This window comes from Gymnogyps californianus, chromosome 2 (assembly GCF_018139145.2).
Source record: "Gymnogyps californianus isolate 813 chromosome 2, ASM1813914v2, whole genome shotgun sequence".
NCBI classification, from domain to species: Eukaryota; Metazoa; Chordata; class Aves; order Accipitriformes; family Cathartidae; genus Gymnogyps; species Gymnogyps californianus.
The window spans coordinates 104,038,950-104,053,214 of NC_059472.1; the positions used below are offsets into that span (position 1 = coordinate 104,038,950).

At 40.3% G+C, this 14,265-nt stretch overlaps 1 protein-coding gene across 1 annotated transcript in view; it reads right to left on the bottom strand.

Annotated features, from left to right (window-relative positions):
- Nucleotides 1-289: 289 nt before the first annotated feature.
- LOC127013308 (collagen alpha-1(XV) chain-like) overlaps nt 290-14,265 on the bottom strand; it is a 160,167-nt gene continuing 146,191 nt past the window's right edge. The window contains exons 35-42 of the mRNA XM_050892108.1: nt 12,839-12,983; nt 8,153-8,217; nt 6,288-6,416; nt 6,061-6,120; nt 4,648-4,707; nt 3,525-3,710; nt 2,219-2,334; nt 290-1,900 (exon numbers count right to left, since the gene is read on the bottom strand). Coding sequence (XP_050748065.1) covers nt 1,684-1,900; nt 2,219-2,334; nt 3,525-3,710; nt 4,648-4,707; nt 6,061-6,120; nt 6,288-6,416; nt 8,153-8,217; nt 12,839-12,983 — 978 coding nt within the window. The 3' untranslated portion in view covers nt 290-1,683. The remainder of the gene's footprint in view (nt 1,901-2,218; nt 2,335-3,524; nt 3,711-4,647; nt 4,708-6,060; nt 6,121-6,287; nt 6,417-8,152; nt 8,218-12,838; nt 12,984-14,265) is intronic.

Consider the following 14,265-nt stretch of genomic DNA (forward strand, 5'->3'; position numbering starts at 1 on the left):
AAAGGATTAAAGGTAGATGGTTCCTGGTGGAAGCACGTAAAAGCATTTTATTTTCCCCCTTGAATCTTCTGTGACTCAGAGTGAAACCCTGCCGTACATATACAACTCTTCCAACTGTATGAACTGAAGGAATTTGGCATTTCACAAGAGTGCTTGGCATTTTAGGGAAATGCACTATAAATGAGTGCGTACATTTTAAATGTAATATAAACTGGTTTTGCCTCATTACCATGTTGTAATAATGGAGTCATGACTTTTCCAAGAAAAAAAGAAGATATGATTCAGCTGACCCTGGGAAATAAGCTTTTATAGTAAATTGGAAAAATAAAGCTGGATTTCACAATATTGTTATATATCAGTTTAGTTAGTAAGTGTGATTTGCTTTTGTCTTTTGAAGGTAGCTATCTAGTAATTTAATACTCTATTTGTCAGTAAATGAACATGTATTTCCGACACAGACTCTAGATTAAATCTTAAAAAATGATAATGTGGAGTTTGACCTCCATAGTTACTGCCTGATAAAATATAAGTAAATATGTTGTTTAAAGTATGCAGTAGACAAATATATAGGCAAAAGACTTGAGATACTATGATGATACTGTTTGCGAAGAATATTAGCATTCACTGATCATTCCTGTCATTGCTGCTGTTATATTATATTAATAATTCTTTAATTATGTGAATGCCAGAAGGGTAAATTCACAAAAAGGAAAATCACTTTACATATAACTTAGTGGGATAACAATGTCTAGAACCTATTTTAAAGAAACCAAGACAGACATCTTTCATTCAGCAGTTTGCCACAACAGGAAATGACTTCCTCTAATACGCAATGAAATAAATAAAGGTCAGATGGTTCGTCTGTCTGCATTTACTTTGCACAGTTCTACCAGTAAAACAGGATGTTTTCTATTAACGTTGCTCCAGGTTTCCTGGTAACAATAGCACCAAAATAAGGACCAGATTTTGTCTAGGTGAAATTCACTCCTCCTGCGTAAAGCCCTATGCCTAGAATCTGCACAGAAAAAAGCTGCAGTAAGATGTGGAAGCTGCTAAATTTATGTGTAAGCACCAGGCTGCGATCTGTACAAGCTTACAGGAGCTAGGTACTCGGCTTCCACTGAAACTCAAAGGAGGTGAGCACCTTTGTTCTTAAAGCTTTTTCGAAAATTCCAGCCCTGCAAGATGTAACAGCCTCCCATTATTCGCTCAGGGGCAGTAGGTATATATACATATATATGAATAGTGCCTTGGGTATTCAAAATCTATGCAAGTGAAAAGAAGAGCATAGAGCATGCAGCTTCTCAACTGTGAAGAAGCAGCAGCCTTGCTGAGCCAGACTGCTTATGAGACAGGCTACAGGATCTTCCTCAGAGACCACACTTGACTTGTGCCCTTAAGTGATCTTCAGCTCAGCCAGAAAGACAAGGGGCTGTGAATTAATTATTGGCAAACTTTGAACCGTGTGGGGTTCAAGTGGAAGGAAGGGCTTTAAGTCAGCCGCATGTGCACTGGATGTTCCACCGAACTGGAATGCGGTTTGTGTTGAGGTATGTTTTCTTTGGCTATTTTTTCCTGAAATGTGCAATTACAAAATGTAAAATATTTACATCATTACAAATGAAATTTCAGTGTCAGCTTTTTCTGTCATAAAATGGAATATTCCTATGTGCAACAGGTGAATTATTTTCCTTGGAGATCAGATACAAAACTGTTTTCAATACAGAGAACAATAAACTGATTACTACAGCTATACACTTTCTGATCAAGAAGTTTCCCTGTCTTCAGCGGTGATGCTTGTCCCATAGCTCCCATATCAGCTGTGTGCCAGGCTTCACAGTAGTTGCTAACCAGTCGGATCCCATTTGCAGTTGAACCATGCCATATTACTTTTTGAGGCCTGAAAGGTAATGTTCAGAAGTTAAGAAAAGTCTCTTTCTTGCTTTATTCAGTTGCACACCTATGTGTGGTGACCTGTATTTCCACTTTCCTTCTGCTTGAAGCAAACAGTGGGTAGGGAGAGATGAAGATAGAAAGGAGAGGAAGAAAAGGAGAACACAACCTGATATCCCATTCATAGGCTATCAGAAATAGAAAAGAAGGCATAAGGAAAGGGAGAAATTTTTATCACATTTCTAGTAGCCCAAGATATTGCTACTTGTACTATCTGGTAAAAATAAATGTCATGTAAAACTTATAAATGGTAATGTAAACTCACCAAGATGGATCGGTCATGACGTTCCTCCCATCAAAGGAGTATATTGGAACATGAATGTTGAATTGTCCACCGTTTCCATTAAATATAGATTCCCAGTTGTTGAAAAGTATTTCTCCCTGTTAAAATTTCAAAGCCACTTTTACAAACAAAACAATTCCAAAATCCATGCCATACCTGACTTTTATAGACTTATCTATACATCTCAAATCTTATCTGCATCTAAGAACACTTCTGATTCCAGCTTTCACATCAGTTTCTGCATGACACTGCTGAACAAACTTGTCTCATCTATCATCTCTATGCTAATAGCTCTCTGATCCACACCTTTGCCTCACAGTTGCATCTCTGTTCTGTTGTCACTCCAAATATTCAGCTTGATCATCTCCATTTCTACTGTCCTTTTCCTCCTAACAGTCTAAGGGGTTGTTTGAAAAATTGCTTGTAACTACTGTAGCTATAGAGAAAATATAGAGATAATTTGTATTGGAACTTCTGTTGAGAAGTTTCTGAATTTTGTCCAAGGCAGAAGCTTTGCATCAGGCTACCTCTCAAACTGCTTTTGTGTTTTTCCAGTCAAAGTTGAAACAATATTGTCTTTACGAATTTGTCTCCAAGGCTCTGTATTTGCATGCACTTCGGAGTAGCATCCGTTCAGCATGTTCCAAGCATCACGTGTTATTCCTGTAGGTTTCTTTGGCCGTTTGTTCTGGGAGCCAGCCAATGCTACAGAGACATAGTTTGTTTTCCTCAGTTTTAGAGTGTGTCTGTGTATGTGAGACCACAAAATGACTCATGCTCTAGACTCCCCTCTCAGTTTCATTGGGGTAAATCCAGCATCACTCTTAAGCACAGAATTTGCCTTTATCTTTAGAAATGAGAAAAACAGGCATTTTAGCCTACTATACTCTGTGATCATACTAGAAGGTAGAACATAATAGCTATCTTTGAGAAATGAGGATGCACTTTCCCTGCTAATATAAAAAATATCCAGAAAGCCGAACATCATACTGTTGCTTTGTCAGCAGTCTGCTCGAAGTAGGCTATTCTCATAGCTTTATTTCTACCATTAGCCTTAGAATATTGAAAAAAGCAACCCTTGAAAAGGCAAAGGAAATGTGAGACAGTCTGTCACTTTCTACTTTATCACTACTTTTTTGTTTCTTGAACCTGACTCCGAAATATGAAGCAAAGCTGCTTCTTTATAAAATGCAGTTTGAGTTGAAACTTTCTGCTTTTGCCATTTTCCAAGATTTTGGGGCACCTACAGCCTATCCTAATATAACAGGTACTAAACACTCATTTTTACCTTAAGATTGACTATTGGTAAATGGTATCGGTCTGTTTTTCTGACAACTGTGGCCAAATCTTGCAAATGTGATGAGAGGAAGGCTCTATAGGTGGACATCAAACCTGCTAGTTGGGCCTGTTGAAAACACTGAAAATCTGCTCGCATGTCACCAGAAAACGGCACATTTAAAGCTACCAGATGCAGCTGGAGAAAAAAAGAAGAAAAGCCACTGGTTTTTTTTTAAGTTTGTAACACTAGGAAGACACATATTGGAAACAAACTAGACCCCCCCCTCCTCCTGCCAACAGAGGAACTAGTACCTTCCATACCAGGTATGAAAGTTATTTGCTGCCATAACATTACATTTCTTAAAGCTATGAGACCAATAGCTGAAATACCTATTTATCTTTGAACATTAAGTAAACCGTGATGATTATATACTCCTAAAAAATAAAATTCTTTTAAATGCAGCTAATATTTTTAAGCAGAAGTCTTGGAGTTATCACACAAACAAAATCCCAAATCCTACAAGTATGGAAATAAGTAGTAAGAAGTGACCATATGCCATGTAAAAATTCACTGTTATCAAATACAAGAAGTAGCATGCTGAAGTCAAACAGTACTGATACAAGAATTAATCCACGTTTTTGGTTTTTTGGGTTTTTTGGGGGTTTTGTTTTTTTTCTTTTAGATATAACTCAGTTACCTTGCTGTCTTTGTCTAAATATTTTAAAGTATTTTAAATGAAGGCTTAGATTCTAAAGTGTCTATCTAAAACAAGCAGCGCCATGAAGACAGAAAATATTCTAATGAATATTTTAATGATTTAATTGTAACACTATTGTTAACTTAAAAGTGTGTTGTAGGTACAATCACTAAGTGAAGAGGTATTCCTAGCTCAGAATCAGGATTTTTTTTTTTTCTTTGAGATGGGAAAGGGGCTAGAATGATGAAAATAGATCCGGAGGAGACAATTTAAAATTGACTCTGAGATGTCTAAAACAGTTAAAGAAGTGTATTTGTAAATTTCTAAAGTAAAATCTGTGAATTTGAAGAGGAAATATCACAAATCTCCCTCAAGATGCTAACTGTCATGTTTCAAACCACAGCTATGCAGTTGCAATACAGATTTCATACTTACTGCTGGTTTTCCATTGTTCATATTTGATATTGGACTCAGTGCTGGAAGAGACTGAAATCCCTGTTATTTTAACACATGCAAACAGATATGTTAAACACGTTACTCAGATCTGAATTTTAGACATTCAATAATTTTCTACATAAAGCAAACATTGAACACTGGAGCATCTCAAACTGTGCTGCCTCTGAAAAATAAACCTAAATCGTGTAGCCAGAATACTTTCTCTACATACTATCAATTTAGTGTGTCACATAAATACATGTTTGAAAGCTGTCCTGGCCAGAGTTGCTTTGCTAGATCCGAGTGTACCCATTCCACAGTGCTCTGCCAGAGCTGGTGTCAGTGCCAGATTGCACCTGGAGTCCTGCATGGAAGCAGCCTGCAGAAGACCAGTTCAGGAAAATTAAAACTGAAAGGGTAAGGAGGATGTGGAAACAGAAAATGTAATGGGTGGGAATATTTCTCTAGGCCTTGATAATTCCCTCTCCTAAGCAACTGGCATGTAGAGACCAGAAGGTCAATGATCTTCAGAGCTGTTTCAGGAACAGCAAAGTTTTCTTCTCTAGTTACGGTAAGTATGAGTAACAAGCCACTGACTGTACCAGTTGCGAAACTCATGTGGTGTCAGCTGGAGGCTGCAGACAATTTCTTATAACATGAGGTCTAGACATTTTCCCAGTGTGCTAAGTGCACTTCCCTCTGACCTACTCTAACTTTTTTTTTATTTCTTTCTGGCCATCTTCCTTCTCACTGCTCCTTCCTAGCACTCTCTTCCCCTTTCATTATCTCAGCAGTCAGATCAATTAACCTGTCATCAACGAGACTGTTCCCTATCCCCTTCGCCACTTCCTGGTTTTCATCCTCCTGCATTTTTTGGGACAGAGAGCATGTTCACATGCAGGTTGGTACAATAACTTGCAGAATGGGGTCAGGTACAAACTAACAATTAAGGCTTTAGAACAGACCCTCAGCACACTGTGGGATAAGCTACACGTAGGTGATCATGATGTACCCTGAATACAGGACTATCATCTTTTAAAGAAAACCTGCTTTTCAGAAACACTTTTCTGAGTTTCCTTGAAAGGGCCCAGGGCTTGATATGACCGACTTCAGTGGTACGAAACAGAATGCTGTTTTGGTTTTTTTTTTTGTAGGCAGCCTGGTTTGTTCTGCTTTTTGTAGATGCTGTTTTGTGTCTGTAGCATTTGGAGTCTCAGAAGATAATGGAAACAGATGATTGGTCAGAGTGAACCGATTTGCAAGCTTATGTAGTGGTAGGATGCTTAATTTGAACTGACAAGCCTCAGTGGAAAATCATGTTGTGCAGGGATCTGCCTGCAAATTCTGCCAAGTGTACCGCCTGTTTTTGCACATTTAGACAGAGTTTTTCACAATCCAATATTTTGTACTTACGTGGCTTGATATGGCTGGAGGAGGAAGGCTGTCAGCAGGGATAGGAATTAGCTCACCAAGCTGAAAGAACCCAAAGGAAAAGCAAACAAAACCATATCACCAGGAGCTTCTGAACTTAAAAAAAGGAATCTTTGCACCCATACTTCTCCGCCTGTGTAAAAAATATCTGCAACAACTCCATTTTGAGTAAGGGAGTTGGAAAGGATTAGGACGTAGTGCAATAGTACCTGCAATTTTCTCCATCCATTTCGAACACGGATAAAAACCTCGCTGGTTTCACTCAGATAGATTAGCGTACCTTCTGCTACCAAATGAACTTTTTCCAACATACCCTCAATGTTTTGGAATGTCGTAACCTGTCAAGTAGGAAAATGAAACATGCTTCATTACACACACAAAACATTTTGCAAGTTAAATTGTTAAATTGAACTCTCATTTGAACACATAAATGTCAAGGCTGCTTCTGCAGGAAATGCTCATAAAGTCAGTTTTACGTCATTTCATACAAAATCTTCAGTAACATAAATATCTTGCTACTTTGGCATACCAGCATCATCATTCTGTGGATTGTAGTAGAACTACACCAATAGTTAATCTTGCACAGAGTAAAGATCATTGCACCTCTACAGTTTAGCATACTAGATCAAAATGGCAGAGTTCAGAAGAGGTTTGATAAGGCTTATAAATATCACACACAATTCTAGATACATTTGCTTCTGTTATATTTTTCTTAGGTTTTTTGTGATCTCTTTTCTTTAAGGGTGTTTTCTTCCATCCGTGTCTTTATGAAGCCTCTAGTTTACACAGCAAGTATTTTTCAATTTCTCTTTTAGAGATCGTTAGGAGGCTTAAACTGATGTCTGTCAGATATGGCCATTGCACCTATTACCTCTGTCTTTGTCACCTGAAGATAAGAACACAGTCCTCTCTAAGATGGGTTGCTTCTACAACCTGTTTGATAATTGCAGGTAGTGTAAAATCAGGGGCAAGTTTCTTGAGACTGTCATTTCTTGACACTTGAGTGTCATTTCTTTCTCATTTCTTCAGTGTCAGAAGGCATATTAATGCTTTATGAATCATGCAGACCCTACTGCAGATTTGCATATTGTTTTTTAATGTTGGTGACCTAAGTGGGCTTGGATCTCCTATCTGAGACAGTAGGTCCCAGCCTGTAACTACAGTCCTCTACCTTTGGGCACCAGTCTTTGAACGTCTGTTTCTCCCCTGAACTGTAATCATTGTCAGGTCCTGAATTTCTATGAGAAAAGGCAGTTAGCAGAGGTATGACACTATGGTGGCAAGGCATTAAGAAACTTACACTCAGATTCTTGTTAGTTCATTTGATATGATGTAGATGATCTGAAAGTCTGCTTGTTTATTAATGCATTCTCAAATGATTGCCCAAGATATCCAGTGAATTTGCTTTTCTATCATAATGTGAGAATGTGGAAAAGGAAAAAATTGCAATGAACCCCCTCTGCTAGCTTGAATCTTTTTTTTTTTTCCAGAAACTACGAATATTTAATTTGGAAATTAACAAGACAGAAGTCTTAGCTGTCATTTTTACTGCATGGATATCTGGTATACAATTCTGATTTGATTCGTGCAGTAAGAAAAGGAAACAAATTTATGTGTATTCTCTGGCACAACAATTTTTGGATTTGCTAGGGAAATCTACAGTTTTCTTCTTAAATGACCTATATTACTGGATTTTAATCCAGTAATGTAAAGTGTTTTTTTAATGGAAACTGGGTGTTCAGTAGTTATTCTAGTATCTCAGCATGTTAAGTTGCCATACTTCAAAGACATGGCTTTGAACATGGAATATGCACCTTTCCATTACTTTAGCATGCCATCAATCTTTGCATTTGTTTGAATAGGCTGTTACTAACAAGGCAATGGACAGACTTCTCTCATCACTTTTCCCACCTATATGGATTCCCTGCTGAAAAATTATGAGATTCAGAAAACCAGAAAACATTCTAATAAATAAAAACACAGGCGCTTTCCCTCCTCTCTCAGTGCTACCAATGACCACCAAAAGATTTGAGGCAAGGTTTCAATGGCGAACTTCCTTATTTTGCTGTCTTACCAGATTCCTGGTTGCAGGTGACCCTGGCTCTCCAGGAGGACCTGGTGGCCCAGGCATTGCGGCTGCTAAAATAAAACAAGCATACAATACATGTTGAAGGTCATCTTTTTTGAGAGAGAAGGTGAATGACATAAAGAAAGGACTTAGTGGTGGTGTCTAGGAGTAGTGGGAGCTTTAAATAGCCATAGGCCTTACATAGTCAAGTTCTAAATATCTGTGTTCAAGCCAACTACAGAAAATGCATTCTAAGGACTTTTTTAAAAGCAATGGTGAAACTCAGTCTTTTCTCTGTTATTTGGGAGGTTAAGGTCAGCAGATTGCAATCTGTTGGAGATACTCTGCAAATGAAGAATCAGATCCACTTAAATTGACCAGAATGCTCTTCTGCTAGCTGCTAATGATGTGCATATGGAAGAGGAAGAACTTTTAGGTCCTGCCCATATAGGCTTTGAGGGAGTCACTATGTCTTTTGCTCTAAAAGTAAACAAAAATGAACTTTTCCTTAGATAAAAAACTCACAAGTGTAAGCTCAGCTTATGTTTCAAAGCAACAAAGAATTCTCCAGTATTATGAAGTTGAACTTCTGAGACTGTGGTCCACAACATCTAGTACATAGTACCTGTCTCTACTCCAAAACTGAATTTCTTCACCTTGAGCTGAAAGTCCCTGTTTTCTGGAGTAAAAACTCCTTTCTTTTAAGGAAGGAAAGAAGGAAAGAGATGGAAGACTGAAAGCAAGCATCTCATGGAACTTTGAAGCTGTTTAGAAGAAAGAGCTTCTACATGCGGACCTTGCTGAGCATCATGGTGTGTCCCAGCAGGGCTCTGTAGCGGAGATCTGGGCAGATCTTGTATTAACCATAACTAGAAACTCCTTCTGTAGAGGAAAAGAGAGACGCAAAGTAGGGGCAAAAAAACAGGTCCGGGGGTATCCAGGAGAGTACACTAGTATGCTGCTGGGAGGGAATATAAAAGGCTCAGTAAGAAATCTGATAAGGAACAGAAAGGCATGATGAGAGCTAGTATGACGTGGAAGAAAGAAACCTAATAGTTGGTGGACAGTTGTCAAACTACCTGAGCATGGGGAAGTCTAGCATGTCCTAGCATGCCAGTAAATCTGGAGTATGAAACATGCACAAAGAACTGCAAGGTTCAGCTCCTAACTACTCCCCAATTCCTACCTTGCTGGGCACTTGAAAACGGTGTTCAGCTGCTCTTAGCTATGCAAATAGTGCTATAATCCCAGATATGGACAGAATTGCTCTTCAAAAGTGAAGGAGAAATGGAGGAATGGAGGAATATTCTCTAAAATCACCCTTTGGAGAAATTTTGGTAAGCGCATCTCGTGGCCCTCCCCACAATAACCAAAGTCCACTCATCCACAGCTTAATGGATACAGCAACTAAAAAGATTGAAGGAGAGTAACAGAAGATAAGCTAAAGGAGCGTACCTTCTGCCTTCATAATTTTCAATGGAATGAGGATCACAGTGGTCTTCAGTGAAAGTGGAGCTATAGATTCCCCTTCACCCCCGCAAACACATTCAGTGAAGAAAAAGTATTGACTATCTTCTCTTTTATTGTATCTTTACACTCTGAAGTAGTTTGATAGTCCGAATAAAGGACTGTAAGTTACTTTTTTAAAATATAGTTTGAACCATTCAAGAGTCAGTAAAGGCTAACCCTGAGAGCACTGCTGCATTCCAGAACTTGTTTTTTACTGATCTGTAACTCTTGAATTAAGAGGCTGCGGTTATGCACCAATAAAGCAAGTTCTAGTGTTCAAAAATGTTTGTTTTTGTGAAACTCAGAGGAGCCTTGAAATCACCTTTTACAAATTGAAGAATCTGTGCTCTGAAGCATTTACAAGGATCCTCCAGAGCAGTTCCTTCATGCCAATGGCAGGGAAAGGCATTCAGTCTCAGAAGTGTTCAGAGCTATTTATCTGCAGATAAGCCATTCTTCTTTCCCCGTATTATAGTATGTAAGCCCCATATTACAGTAAAGGCTTTAACAGAGATAACTGTGCCTTGAAGATAGGAAATAAATAAACATCTGTGTTCATAGCATTTAGTAAAATGGACATCCATCAGTGTGCTGCCTAAAGAAGCTTTTTACAAAGCAAAGCGGAAAAGGTGTAGGAGGATGATGGACTAATGGCAGAGAGGATAAGTGAAAGTATAGGGATGGAGTACTAATAATGATTTGTTTTGTCTGACTGGGTCTCTTAGCTAATATTCAGAAGTGCTTAACACAAATTACACAGGAAAAGGCCTGAAGGCCTTTATGGACTTTATGGATGCTGAGGATCTGTCCGTATTATGATGATCAGGGGCTAATTCAGGTACAGGCCTATGTTCCAACATTGAACATACTAAGGATTTCTTCTTTCTCAAATATTCTTCAGAGCACTTCTGATTGATAGACACTCAATTTATAATATTTACTGGATGACAGATTGGAAGTCTCACCTTGTCCCTGGGCAGCTGTATAAACCAGTCTGACCAGGTTCAAGAAATACCTGGAGAGAACAAATTGGAGACAGAGAAGTCTGCTCCCCAAACTAGCATACTGGAGCCACAGGTCTTGTGGGGAAACAGACTGATCATTAGTTCTCAGAAATGGAGATCTGTATCAGCTAGACCTGCCCAAACTTTAGGCAGGACAGATCTGCATTATAGCCTCTCTATTTGGTTAACAATTCCCTTTCTGTTAGTATGCCATCTTCAGCTGAGATTAAGGAATGCTTTGCTCTTGCTTTACCTGGCTGGATTCCCATGCTGGTCACGGTTCCCAGAGGGAGGAATCAGAGTTGCTCGCTCAGGCAGACCTGTCAAGTAATGTCAGAGAGGCCCAGGACCCCATCCACCAGAACCTAGTCTAAGGCTGGACATTAACAGTATGAGGCTTGTCACTAGCAGACCTGTGACCCAAGAGGAGTCAAAAGCACAAATGTCTTGAACTGTGACACTTGGTTTATAGCCACATATTCCTTTCGATGCAAGTTTGAAATAATCCACCTGAAGCTCCAGTGCCACCTTGTTTGGAAAGTTCCTCCCCTGATGTGACTATTTGTGGCACATTCTACTCCTTTTCTAATCCAGTAAGTTGAAAATCATTAAAGGTACAGTAACAAACCCTCCCAAAGTTTTGTTTCTATTCAGCATTTGCATAACAACTAGTTTTTAGAAGCAGTTCTCCAGCAGTTTCATTCTAGACCTAAACTCTACTGTGGGTAGAGCCTTTATATCAGAGAATCAGAGAATCATAGAATCATTTAGGTTGGAAAAGACCTTTAAGATCATCAAGTCCAACTGTTAACCTAACACTGCCAAGTCCACCACTAAACCATGTCCCTAAGGGCCACATCTACACATCTTTTAAATACCTCCAGGGATGGTGACTCAACCACTTCCCTGGGCAGCCTGTTCCAATGCTTGATAACCCTTTCAGTGAAGAAATTTTTCCTAATATCCAATCTAAACCTCCCCCGGTGCAACTTGAGGCTGTTTCCTCTCATCCTATCACTTGTTACTTGGGAAAAGAGACTGACACCCACCTCGCTACAACCTCCTTTCAGGTAGTTGTAGAGAGCGATAAGATCTCCCCTCAGCCTCCTCTTCTCCAGACTAAACAACCCCAGTTCCCTCAGCCGCTCCTCATAAGACTTGTTCTCTAGACCCTTCACCAGCTTCGTTGCCCTTCTTTGGACATGCTCCAGCACCTCAATGTCTTTCTTGTAGTGAGGGGCCCAAAACGGAACACTATTCGAGGTGTGGCCTCACCAGTGCCAAGTACAGGGGGACAATCACTTCCCTAGTCCTGCTGGCCACACTATTTCTGATACAAGCCAGGATGCTATTGGCCTTCTTGGCCACCTGGGCACACTGATGGCTCATATTCAGCAAGCTGTCAACCAACACCCCCAGCTCCTTTTCCACCAGGCAGCTTTCCAGCCACTCTTCCCCAAGCCTGTAGGGTTGCATGGGGTTGTTGCGATCCAAGTGCAGGACCTGGCACTTAGCCTTATTGAACCTCATACAATTGGCCTCGGCCCATTGATCCAGCCTGTCCAGATCCCTCTGTAGAGCCTTCCTTCCCTCAAGCAGGTCAACACTCCCACCCAACTTGGTGTCCTCTGCAAACTTACTGAGGGTGCACTCGATCCCCTCATCCAAATCATTGATAAAGATATTAAAAAGAACTGGCCCCAATACTGAGCCCTGGGGAACACCACTTGTGACCAGCTGCCAACTGAATTTAACTGCATTCACCCCAAGAAGGGCGTCTTGGCCCACATTAACATCTTCCCAAATTTAGCCAACTGCTCAATTTGATAGATTTTGCAAAGCTCTCAAGGCAGCCTGTCTCTGTTATGTAGACTTCCTCCCAGCCACAGCCACAGCCACAGCCACAGTAAGGTTTTTCATGCAATAGCGCTCCCATGGCACTAGTCAGTGAAAACTGCAGAGAAATTGTCCCTTTTGTACTCCCAGTTCCAACTCGCCCCCCAGGAGAAATCGGTACAGGGCAGGAGGAGAGAGGGGAGCAACCTGATTCAGGTGTGCAGAGTGGGTGGGCAGATGAAAGATCAGGTATGTAAAGGAAGTGGCAGTGTGTGTGTGGGGGGTGTGGGTGCATGCCTATGCACTCGCATATACAGTGAAAAGCAAAATCACACCCTCTCACCTGAGCCATATATTGCAGGGGGTCCTGGTGGGCCTGGTGGGCCAGGTGGGCCAGGAGGTCCAATTTTTCCATAACCTGGTAAGCCAGGTAGGCCAGGTAACCCTGGAGGTCCTCTGGGTCCGACAACTGAATCCCCTTTTGGTCCCTATCAGTGATGAAAAGTATTTCTTTGAATGTATCAGTTTCACTGCTGCAGGGCCTTCATCTCTGGTGGCAACATTTTCTGAAGGCCTGCCACCACACCACTGTTTAGACAAGAGTCTGTACGTAATTTTCTTCAAGGAGGCATGGATATTAGTGGAAAATGAAAAATTTGACCATATACTGAACTAAATTCAAGAATTTAAGTTTCAGAAAGCTTTCTGAAAGTTCTCGCACCTATTCCTGAGTAGCTCATATCTGCAAAACTCTCAACTGTACTCTCAAAGTCCTGGATCTCAACTCTGCTCATGCTGAGACTACTTGCTTTGATGTGCTTACAAGGTAAGAGTTTGTCTGAAGGTGCATGGTGGAAAGCTTTAACATGAAGCGTGTCTATGCAGGGTGTATGTCTCATAACGAATGTTGTCTTCTCCCTCCTGTGATCAAATGTCAGCTCATATCCTTTAAGCTCTCCAGCTGCCAGCCTTCCAGATTAAAATGGCTCCAGCTCTCTACGTTTCCAGTTTAGCAGTGTGTCCTCAGCCTGAATGAGGAGGGCTTGTGCTCCCTGTGCTCGAACTGGCCTGTGTACATGGAACAGTTTTTGGATCCTGGACTAGGAGAGCTCAGTCTCTGATGGATCTCAGCTGTGCCATCCAACTGCTTCTTGCCAGTGGAACAGTTTCTGAACAGGGAGATGGTTCTCAGCAACGTGGAATAGTGCCAGGGGGATTTTTGAAGGTGGGCTTGCTAACCTAACACTTCATCCTCAACTGTGACCCAGGCATTCATGCTCCTTGGCACAGAACATGACAATAGAGTAATGCAATGCACACATTTGTTGCCAGATCACAGGGATAAACTAGTTTTCAAAGAATTAGTGCATTTGATTCCAAAGCAGCTGCAGTGGCAATTACCAGAAGATAAAACAACTAGGTAGAGATTAGACAGTGGCTGAATTTTATAGGAATGATCCAGATGGGTACACACTGGACTTTTTATTCATGTTTTTGGATTACTGGAATAGAAAATAAGATTAATTATTTAGATGGCCAATAAATTTCAAGTCAGCCTCTGTCTAACTTTATATAGCCTATTTTGGCCTTTATGGGGCCAACATCACAAGTTATATATACTGCCTTGATTTGTAATGCTATTAATAGCATGAATCTACATGCTGATGTAGTTGTATTAGACAGCCGAGCATAACATTACATCAATTTTTCATAGCAAATTAATTCTGTGCACAACAGTGAAGTGCCTGTGTTTACATCTAATGCAACTGT